Source organism: Crotalus tigris, unplaced genomic scaffold (assembly GCF_016545835.1).
Source record: "Crotalus tigris isolate CLP2741 ecotype Arizona unplaced genomic scaffold, ASM1654583v1 scf7180000017611.44802233496:7321179, whole genome shotgun sequence".
Classification (NCBI taxonomy): domain Eukaryota; kingdom Metazoa; phylum Chordata; class Lepidosauria; order Squamata; family Viperidae; genus Crotalus; species Crotalus tigris.
Window position 1 is genome coordinate 4,661,592 of NW_024096511.1, and position 12,214 is coordinate 4,673,805.

The 12,214-nt window shown below is 35.0% G+C and overlaps 1 protein-coding gene across 11 annotated transcripts in view; it reads right to left on the minus strand.

The window, feature by feature from the left end:
* Window positions 1-12,214, minus strand: part of LAMA2 (laminin subunit alpha 2) — a 471,875-nt gene that overhangs the window by 348,368 nt on the left and 111,293 nt on the right. For all 11 annotated transcript variants that reach the window (XM_039324668.1, XM_039324684.1, XM_039324648.1 and 8 more), the window contains exon 4: window positions 3,214-3,456. In XM_039324668.1, the coding sequence (XP_039180602.1) occupies window positions 3,214-3,456 (243 nt within the window). The remainder of the gene's footprint in view (window positions 1-3,213; window positions 3,457-12,214) is intronic.

The window sequence follows — 12,214 nt, forward strand, 5'->3', positions numbered from 1 at the left end:
TAGAACTTTGGTGCTAGAATATACCATATTCCTCTTGTTATTTATAGTTCTATTCTGATAATAACCTGCTTCTATAAAGCAAAGAAATAAGGGACACAAGATTATAGGGGTTAGCCTCACATTCGGGAATTTGGCCCCATTGTATCAGACTTTACTTCTTCCAGTTCAATACTGAATATGAAAAGCATTTTTTACTTGCACAGTATAAACTTGGATGGATAGACAAGACTTCAGCTGATTGTGGGGATTGTATTCCTGCATAATCAGAAACCACAACTAGGCAGGATACATTCACAGGACTGAACGTTTGGCAATAAGATATTTGCACCTGTTTACATATACAGTTCAGGCAATTCTATTGTTGCACATTTATTAAAACAGAGGTAATAACAACAGGAGAGTCAGGTTGGTGTAGTGGTTAAGGCACCAGGCTTGAAACTGGGAGACCATGAGTTCTAGTTCAGTGTTTCTCAACCTTGACAATTTTAAGGCATGTGGACTTCAACTCCCAGAATTCCACAGCCAGCATTGCTGGCTGTGGAATTCTGGGAATTGAAGTCCACATGTCTTAAAATTGTCAAGGTTGAGAAACACTGTTCTAGTTCCACCCTAGGCACAAAGCCATCTGGGTGACCTGAGACCCGTTATTCTCTGTCTTAGGAAGGAAGCAACGGCAAACCACTTCCAAAATCTTGCCCAAAAAACTGTCCAGGCAGTTGGTAGGAGTCAAGAGGTGCAAGAAAAACAAACAAACAAAAAAAAATTGCAGGCTCCTTAGAATTGATAGTGCATATACTTTTTAATATTAGACTCTCATAAAATCCAGTAACAAACCTAAAACCCACACCAAACTGAAATTGCTTGGTTAAAACAAAAGCTAAGAAATATGATTCAGTCTTTCCATTCTTATAAATTTAAGGATATTGCAAATTGCTAACTTCAAATCTAATTTATACTGTACTTTCTTTTTTTTCCTATTAGTCACTTATAATTCTTTCAGGAAGGAAAAAAAAGTAACATTGTTTTTGGTTAAAAACTTTGCTATATTAATAAGACATAACTAAAAAAATAACCAAAATAACATAGCTCCAAGTACTGAGGAAGAATCTCCCATATCAGCAGAATAACTGAAAGGGGAAAAGCCATGAGTAGATTATTATGAGGTCAAAATGAAGAACAATTCACAGTTGTGCCCTCAGCACCAACATAGCTGTATATAAGGCCTGGAACGTGTTGTTTCATGAATCTCAGTAGAAGCAAGAAAATTGCTATCTCTACACTAATAGCCACCTTTTCCTCATCACTGTCAAAGGTTAATGGATTGCTTGTGAGTATAATGGCACCCAGTCAAAGCATATCATCTCCAGACAGGTGGCAAAATCAGCTAGATTGTCTACTGTCATGCACACTTAAAAACTCATAAAAGAGGCTGAGGTGAAGAGAAACCAGAAAATTGTCACTTTGAACAAAATACCATGTCCCCGCCATGTACAGCAAACTATCAACAGATTTCTAATACTCACAACTGTAATAGATATTTAAGCTTTAGACTGAAGTGCCTAATATAAGAGTGCACGCCAACAATTTGAGATGACAAGAAAGAATACCCTGATCTGTAAAGTAAAGAAAGAGAAGGAATGCATTTGGCAAAGTATAAGCTTTCAATAAGAATAATAAATTAATTTGAATGATGTATGGTGACAAACATCACAGTTGTAATTCACAATTTTAAACTGCAATGCAATGTCTCATTACTCTGGCCAAATGAATCAGTTATTTTAAAAAAATAAAAACAACTAATTCATGCAACTACAACATTTCTAATGTTTTAGATTGCATTACATATTGAAATATTTGTTTGGGAGAACTGAAATTGTGTAGACATATGATTATATTGATATAGGGAATAAACTCACAAGTAATTATGAAGAGACCTAGAATATGCATTTGAAAAGAAATATTTATAACATTGAATGAAGATCTACAGGTATATATTGTAAAACTGCTGAAAATTAACAAAGTAGCTTTGGAGAAATAATGACTAATAAAAAGAAATGAATAATCAACCAGCAGAGCTACATTGTAACAGAATTATTATTTTTATAGGACTGTAATATGATCTTTAGTGAGCATTTTTAACATTTCATTAAATAGAAGAAATAGAAGAAGATTTTCTGCAACCACAATATTATTATTGAATGAATATATTTTCTTTTACATTCTTTTTTTTAAAAAAGCATAGGTCAAAGGTGGTTTTCTCTCTAGATGCAATTCAGAATTCAGTGCATGTTCCATCTGTTCTGTTACCTCCAACTTTGAAGCATACAAATGTCAGAAATGCTACTGATCTTAATATAACTAGTGCCCAATTAAGATTCCTGTAACATCGAATTAATAAGATAATGTAACCATTTCACACACAGTAAAACATTTTCTGATTCAATTTGTTTTTCTTACTTGACCCTCAGGAATCTTTAGAATTTTTTTTTCACATTTTTCTGTGCTATTTTGAGTAAATCTTAGTGTTACAATCTGAAACTCTTTAATCTGAAACTCTTCAGACATTTCTATATCAGACCCACAGGAAGGCTAAATAAAAATGGCAGAATCATGCCAATTTGACTGTGCTGTACTTTCTCCTACTTATATTTCCATGAATTAAAGAGATGTCTGTTTCAGGTGTTTCTCAAATGTCAATTCTTGATTCTGGACTTTAAAAAAAAATATTTCAGCCCATTTTGCCTAGATAATGATTCCTGCAGATTTTCATCAAGGTCTCCTTCTGTACTCTCTATACCTCAGTGGGAACATTTCACATTGGGGAAACTCAATATAAATGTATTTCTGAATTTAATCAGCTTTATTTACTGCACAAAACCCCTTTCTTTTGATCTAAACTAAAACGTCTATGAAGCAGCTAGTCTTGGAGACCATCTCTGTAGGATGCTGGAGAATCACAAAAGGATCCTTAATTTCCCTGTTCTTAACCATATCTAGATGTGTCTATTCATAGTTCTGTGTTATTCAAAACATCTCTCAAGTATTGTTGGGAGGAAATAACTTTTCCTCTCAAATCCCATAAGGCATATTATAAGAATATTTGAAAATGCTTTATCTGATGAACTTTATGGGATATACATGAATTGATGAGGTCACATACATATTCAACAGGGCAGCTGATTGCTACTTTGGTAACAGCAATGATCATCTTACCTCTCCATTTTCTAGAGGATGGATTTTGGAATAATACGAAGTGCATATAACTTCATCATCTTTTGCATAAGAAGGAGGCCCAGTGCGAGGACTGATGTTGTAACGAGTCAGACATTCTGTGTCTGTGAGAGCATAATACTGCCAGGGCTGATAGTTGTTACCATCTAATGAACGCTCCAAAATCCAGTTTCCAGGCCGTGGTGCATTAGCTGCTTTTACAATGACATATGCAATCTGGAATATCTGAAAGAATAAAAAGAAGCCATCAGAATTATCTATATTATTTTCCTTTAGCTGTTTCATTGGCCTCGCAGGCTGATTCCACACAACCAAATCTGATTCTACTGTATGATTTGGCTTTAAATCATCTAAAAAGCATGTTTAAAGCAGAATCTCATATATGATGCTAAAAAAAAAAAAAAAATAGATGGAAAATCCTGTTCTGCTAGGGAACTATTGCTCTGACCAAGTTCTAGGTAAACTACTGAACACAAAATGAAAAAGTTTTTGCTGACTCAATTCCATCCCCATGAGTAAAGAGATTGTCTGAGCCCTGTCAGTATAAGGGTTTAGAACACGAAAATGGCAATTAGTTCCAATGCTATAACCATTAAATGCAATGGATTGTACTCTTTATGAAAGGGACACTATTGTAGTAACTGTTAAATAAACAGAATAAATAAATAATCAGAGAACCTACTGATAACACACAGGACTGTTGGCCATGTTGCTCATTCTTGTCTCATCAATATTAACTGAAAAGTAAATTCATTGTTTTTTTAATGTACTAAAACTTGAGATTCTATAAATGTCTTCACCAATCTTTAAGACATTTGAATGAGGAAGAAAGAGAAACTTGTACTAGTGTTATACTATACTCTGAGCCATACAAAAAAAACCTAATAAGTTTCAGTAAACTGCACAGGATTTATCACTTAGCTTCATCCTTGCAAAATAAAAATAATTCAGATGTTAACTTATACTCAACAAGCTTTCTGCACATCTTGAAATGTAGCAGAATATTTTTTTTCTATTCATTCATCCTGAGCATTCATCATTAACATCCTAGCATTTTTCCCATAGGTGCAAGACCTGCAGATGATTTCTGTCTGAAGACTCCTATTTTCATATACTGCATGGGGATTAGAAACATTTAATCAATATTTATTATGATTTGTGATTTCAGTTGGTTTTCCAATTAATCTACAAAGTACTTGATGAACCCCCCTACAACTAACCTACAGTACTTGCTTTCTTAGGGTGACACACAATATTATATACTGTAAGCATAAACTGTGAATGTGTGAATATGTTAGCCTTCTTTATAAATCAAGCCTTATTATAAGATAGGAAAATGAGATAGTATTATTTTCAGTAAAATAATTAAGTTAAAAGGATTTCACACAGTTGTAAGCATATTTATGTAATATACTTTTGTAAGAGAGCCAGTTTGGTGTATTGCTGAAGGCATTACACTAGACCAGGGGTGTCAAACTGCCGGCCCGCTGGCCAGTTGCATCATACGATGACCACACCCACCCCAGCTCCAGCAATGCAACAAAAATGTCCCGATATGTCGCAACACGTCACGTGACGTGGCGAGTTTGACATCTGTGCACTAGACACTGGGAGATGATGAGTTACAGTCCCACTCAAGCTGGGTGACCTTGGGCCAGTCATTCCATCTCAGCCCTGGGGAGGAAGCAATGGCATACTTTTAAAAAAACCTTTTCCATTAAAACTGCAGAGGCTTGTCCAGATAGTTGCCAGGATACAAGACTGCCCCAAAGGCACCCCCCCCCCCAGATCCAAACCTATTGTCAGTATTATACATATAAATAGTCAGTGATAAAAACATCATGGGTGTTTGGAAAGCAAAATCTCCTTCAAACTGAGTTTCACCTTGGATTTCATTTTTGTTTATTTTATTCATTTTTATTTAATCCACAATTTTTTCTTTGCAACAATATGAGTTTGCCATTGTCTTCTTTTGAAATATTATTTTAGTACCCAGCCTAGTCTACAGTCCCAAATGGTCTCCTATCTAAATTCTAATCAGGTTCATCAATAAATTAGAGCCTAAGTTGACCAAGTGCTCCATTTCAGTGAGACTCACTCCCAAATATTTCTGTCCAACTTGAATGTACGGTTCCCAAATCCATTCACAATACAAAGACAACCCTGATATATGCTAAAATATCCCAGTTTAGAGCTCTTTTCCAATTTAAAATTAAACAAACTGATATCTTTTTTTAACACTAGAAATTACCTTAAATTGCACAATATAATACAAATTCCCTTTATTTTCTATGAAGGAAGAATATGCCTATATTTTTCTGGTGTCAATGTACCATTCTGAAGATGAAGAATTAATGAGATGACATAATTTTCATTTGGTGAACTTTAACAAACACAAGACACCAACAAAGGTTTCTAAATGTTATGGAGTTAGAATAAGAAATAAAAACGAATAACATTTTTTTTCTCTCTCTCAGAAACCAGAAGAAAATGTTTCATTAGTATGGTAAAAGATTTTTTTTTTTCAATGGAACAATGCCAATTAACACCAACTGACATTCTGGAATTTGCTAATTATCGAATGGAACAGATGAAATAATTAAAGGTGTTTAATTTTTTTTATGGTGCCTTGGCAGCATTTTCAAGTTGGCACTAAAATGAGAAAAGTAGAAAAATGGACATTTCACACTATTATGTTGCTACTGTGACTAAATACTTCTGGGATTTCCCAACAGAAAATTATGACAACTACATAAAAAGGAATTTGGTGGCAACTGCTCTTTGGATATCTATTCCAGGCCAACAGCTTCATTTTCCACAAAGGTGAGAACTATAATGCTAAAACTGCACAAAACTGCATTATGGAACATTTTCTTTACTGATCACCTTGAATTTGAATTGTGACTTGTAGACATCAAGCAACCAATCAATGATGTAGCCATCTTGTTTATAAAATATTATCTTTTTCATCCATTTGCATACAGCATGTTGGAAAGAATATTTGGCAGTCATTGTAACAACTATGCACTTAGCATATGAAAATAAATGAACCCTCCCAAGCTTGGCCTGATAACTTTGAACCACAACCTTCCTTGTCCTTGACCATTGATCACACTGATAGAAATTTATATAAGGTAGTAGCAACAACATCTTTGTAGGATGTCCATGTAAAGTTCAGATTAGGAAGAAATTATATAAGTGAAAATGAAATAGACTAAAATAGATTAAAATCCTATATTGTTAAAAGTTTCCTATTTCTTATTTCCAACAATAATCTTTTAATGTTCCTATTATGTTCACAAATAGGGCACAAACAGCTGTTCCCTACCATCTGCTAGCATAAAGGAGTTACCTTATTACTTAGGTTGACATCAACTGATAGATTTTCATGAATTTGCTTGACTCTTTAAAAATATTTGGAAAGCAAGGAGATGGTAAAGGAACAGCAATTTTGAAATGCATGGAAATTTTCTAAACCTGAAAGCATCGCAATATTTCTACATTCATTCTTAAACCATTTTTTTCCAGATAAGTTGTAACACATTGGTTTGAGTTAATAAAGAGGGAGAAAGAAACAACTGAAATATCTTTATTTGCTGTATTAATTGCTCTAATCCAGTGTTTCTTATCCTTGGCAACTTTAAGATATGTGGACTTCAACTCCCAGAATTCCCCAGCCAGAATTATTTTGTCTACTGTACGTCATAACAGAGAATAGAGACCTTATTATTTAAATTGGACATTGGAGGAACTAAAAATTCCAGGCAAAAAGAAAAAAGAACTCACTTTGCTTATGATTAGGATTTGGACCTACAAAATGCAACAAAACTATATAATCTTTGAAATATTAAAGTAGCTCTTTGAAGAATGGGGCCATACATTACTAATCATATCAACAATAATCAGGCTGTTAATGAAAGAATGACAGATGTGAAAACAATGTCGCTTGATGCAGAAATAGTGGATTTAAAAAGTGTGGCTTAAAGCTATAGAAGATATTCTAAGTGGAAATACAAGTAGCAGACAAAAAAATGATATGGATAAGCACTCATCATTGGATATATAAAAGGAGCTCACTGAAGTTTTCAAAATTAAAAGGTGAACACAAATAATAAACCAAGAGGTATGGATAATGTGTTTGCATTGGATTTACAAAAGAGGCTTATTAAAATCTCAAAGAAACCCATATTATGAGACAAACAACTGCAAAAAGATCAAATCTTATGACAATATCTGAATGAACTAAAGATTAAGACTTTCAGAAGTGAAAGGAAAGAATATAAAGTTGGTTTGTTTGATCAAGATTAAAATAAGACTTTTTTTAAAAAAAACCTCTTTATGAACTTCTTGGGTTGAAAAGTTGATGTTTTATGTATTTGTTTATAGATAAGGGATGAGTTATGGGAAGAAGAAATATCTGTTTGTAACCTTATAGGGGGTGATGAGCCATCAAACCTGTTTATACTTGTTGAGATGAAGATTGCATATTTGCATATTTCTATTCTTTTTCTTTATTTCACTTTTTTCTTCCTTTTTTCTTTTTTGGACTTTTTACTCTTTTTATTTTCCTTTCTGAGTTTAGTTTGTATAAGTTTTTATTATTGTAATACACACACACACACACACACACACACACACACACACATTATTTACTTCCTGAGGTATGCAATGGCAAAATTAGACTTTGTCTTTCTCTCTGTCTTAGACAAATGGATGCCATTCATGGAAATGACACAATGCAGCTTAAATACATCTAAAACATATTTTACCATCTCACAAAATGATCCTGCTTGATATGTATTGGTCTGTTTCAGAGTGCTTTATAATGTAAGATTTCCTCAGGAAATGACTATATTTTACTACAGTATTTTTCTGATTTATTATCACGAGAAGCCATTTTCAAGTTCTTGGAGAAGAAGAACTTGGAATAAATAGCACATCTGTTTTAAAGACATCCATTTGTATTTACGTTCCTCAGGCGATGCATTTTATGGATCACAGAGGACTGAGATGAGCAAAAGAAAAAAAAATGTAAAGTGTTAAAACCAAACATTCTAACTGCTGAGTTTTAAGCCGAGCTTTGAATTAAGAGGCAGGACCTGCTCTGTCAACTAAGTATCAAGTTAGCATTAATTTAGCACTGCTTTCTGATGAAAAAGGCGCATGACTGAAATCACCCCGACAGGCAATCAGGAACCACGGCTAACCTCAGAAGAGAATCTAATGCCATCTTTTTTTCCCCAATTGTTACAACTCTGTTCACTGTGATTATTAATTTAGAGCCTCCTTTTTGAAACTCCTTTTTTAAATGTTTAAGCAAGCAATAATATTTAGCAATGGGCTGAAAAGTTTAGTTTGGGATCCTAGAACAGCTTTCTCCTGAGTAGTGCCTGCAGGTGTGTGGGGATGAAAGCTAACAGTCAGCATAGCCAAAATCATTGAAGTGTTGTCTCCAGTCATACAGCAGTTGTTGATCAATATAAAATTATTACAAAAATGCTGAAATTTGCACAGCCTAGAAGCTCTCTTCCTTAACCCTGATAATGCTGGATCTTGGCTCACATGATCTCCATTTTTTCCTTGTTAGGTGAAGTTGTTGAGATGTGTAGCAAATCAGTTACAGTGCTTCATAAAAAGCAGGTCTGAATTCCTTTCAGTCAGGGCTTAGGCCTGGATACAGAACAGATACAATGTGCTCTGGTAGGTGACCCTTTCTGGTCCTTTCAGATGTTCCAGCAGTCTCCACTATGGTATTCTTCTAGATTACCTGCAAGGATTGGAGACTGTGAAACTGATACCATTCTGCCTTCAGTGGTAATAAGGGAAAAGAGGTCAGCTCAGTGGTTAATGTCTTGGGGGATTAACTATCAGTGATCCACTTTTTAACATCTACATGAAACCAATGAGAGATGTGATTTAGCAGTCATGAGTACAATTTATCAAATATATGAAACCAAACTTTTCATTGCACCCATAAGCTGTAATGGAAATGCCACTGATGCCTTCTGGAGGTTCTCAGGGTCTGGATAGAATGAAGTGGACAGAGATTGGACACAAATAAGATGGGCTATTTGTCCATCAGGATCTGAAAGCCGTGGTGGTGCAATGGTTAGAATGCAGTACTGCAGGCTAACTCACTGCTCACTCCAGGAGTTCGATTCTGAATGGCTCAAGGGTGACTCAGCCTTCCACCCTTCTGAGGTGCCTAAAATGAAGACTCAGATTGTTGGGGGCAATATGCTATTCTGTAAACCACTTAGAGAGGGCTGTAAAACACTGTGAAGTGGTTACATAAGTCTAAGTGCTATTGCTATCTTCTCTGAATTCCAGTTTCACTGCCACCAGATTTATGATATGGAGGCCCTTTTAAACTCACAGGTTTTGCTGGGGCAATAGATGAACTCTGCTTGGTGAAACACTTTTTGGCCAAACCTGATTTTTTTAAAAAAAACTAGCCATAGTAATTCATGTCTTCATTACAACCTGGTTGAACTTCTGCAATTCATACGACATGGGACTGCTTTGAAACTTTCCAACTCACTTGGAAGCTACCCTCGGTCCAGAATGCCACCCATTATTGGAAGCATTTTATGCCTGTGCTTTGGGCCCTGCTTCCAATAGACTTCCATGTGCAATTTATAATGCTCATTTTGACCTATGATGGTATCTAGCTATCCCAAGACCAGCCCAATATCAGCCCTATCATAAGGACCTATTGGGCAAAATGTCTAAACACTGGATAAAGATAGAAGGTCCTACTTTTTAGCAATGGCACTTACACTTTGGAAAAGCTTTCCAGCAGAAGTCAAATTAGACTAATTCTATCAGGAAAATAATTATACAGCAATATTTCATAGACTGATTACTATTTACATTTATCCAGTGAAGTATGTACATAGTTTAAATATGATGGATTTGGATTTTTTTCTTTGTGTTGTTTTGGTCCATCGTGTGTTTGTGGGATTGTAAATTGATCTTAAATATTTTTATTTAGATTTAGCTGGACACTTTAATTATTTTCTACAAATCATATAAGCCACTAAGAAGCTTACATGATTGCATCAGGATATAAATGTAATGAATAGATAAAATATAAATAAATTTTCTTGCTTACTCTTTGACAGTTTCCTGTGGCAATTCTAATGCAACTTTTCAAAGGTAGCTGAATGTATAGTTAATTTCAGATGTGGGGTAGCCATTCTGTGAATTTCATTTCCTTCAATCTGACATTTTTGGGGAAAACAAATTAACATTTCTGCCATGTTTAGTGCTGATTTTTGTGAAGTTCTTATCAAAAAAGGAAATTTCACATTCATTGTCATAATTCACTCTCATTGTTTTGGTCATGGTTAATTTGACTAGGGCCATATAGCCTCATTTAATAAAATTGGGTTTATTGTGTTCTTTAACACAGCTGCCATTGAAAATGGGTACCACAATTAGGCAATTGGTTTCTTGGTCTCAGATTGGTCCATATTAATTGCTGTCCTGTTTGTATCTTCATTTCTGAATTCCACTCTGCATGTAGAGTTTTTCTTTAAAGCCCTAAATAAATCTTCCCTAAATGTTCATATAAAGAGTCTATTTAGCCTCACATTTCCCCTATGCTGTGTTCATGTGTGTGAGAGGGATGAGAGGGGAGGAAGGAGTAGGGAGGAAGTAGGATGATTAGAGGAGAAGGGGAAGGGAAGAGAGTAGGAGGGGAGGAGAGAAAGAGGAGGGAAGTAGGGAAGGATTAGAGAGGGTGGACGCAGCCTGGGGGGAATGGGCAGGCGGTACTAATGGTTAGGAATTTAATTGTATTTTGTATGAATAAATGGAAAATAAAAACTTTTTTAATAAAAAAAAGAGTCTGTTTAGCCTTTGAAGGCCTGAATTTCAACTGTTTGAGATGAGAAAGAGGACTGCTGAATTGTCACCAAAGGCTTGAATTCCAATCCAACCTTGTTGAGCCTGTGCACAAATGCTTTCTCATGCCTGGTGAACATTAGCAATTTAGGATCCAATATTTGCTTTTCTTCACATTTACAGAGGAAGCTGTTTCATTGCCATCTTTATGAGCCATAGTGGCGCAGTGGTAAGAATGCAGTATTGCAGGCCAATTCCATTGAGAACCAGCAGTCCGATTCTCACTGGCTCAAGGTTGACAGCCTTCTATCCTTCCGAGGTCACTAAAATGAGGACTCAGATTGTTAGGGACAATATGCTGACTCTGTAAACTGCTTAGAGAGGGCTGTAAAGCATTGTGAAGTGGTATATAAGACTAAGTGCTATTGCTATTACTATTGCTATTGCTATTCATAACTGGCATAAATGCCTCAGCAACTCATTCTCAAAAAACCCAAATCCTTCCTTACAGGATGAGATTTTTGGCATTTCAGAACATGGAATAACAAGATGAAAAGTTTAGAATTTATCTTCAACAAATCAATATAATAAAATTTAGAGTGAAGGTATATTGAGACTTATAGGACTAAATATTGCCCGACTTAAAATCTGGAAACTTGACTGAATCAGTGGAGGTGGGAGGAATCAAGGCTATCCAAACTTGATTTTTAATTAAGGCTGCATTGCTAAGTACATTTAGATGCAAGTTTATTCCAGTGAAATCCATGATGAGCTAGTGGTAAATAAGACATTAAATATTTCACTGAAGAATTCATTTAACACATATGCGGAAAGTTCATGATCAAAAATACTAAGTACTGTGTTATAAAGCCATCTGGTTTTATCTATTAAAAGATCAATTTCTTCCTTTAACATTTAGAAAAGTGCAACAGAGTTTCATTTCAGTTGTAACAATTATATTGCTGGTTCCAAATCCAGACAGCACTGGATGAAATTACAAGTTCTACAGGGCTAAATACTGTATGTTGCTAGAAATCTGTTTAGCTGCCAACTCCATGTCTTAGAATTGTTCTATTTGAGAACTAATCTTCTACTTAAACCTAAATTCTGGCTGTATAGATGCGGTCTGGGTGTA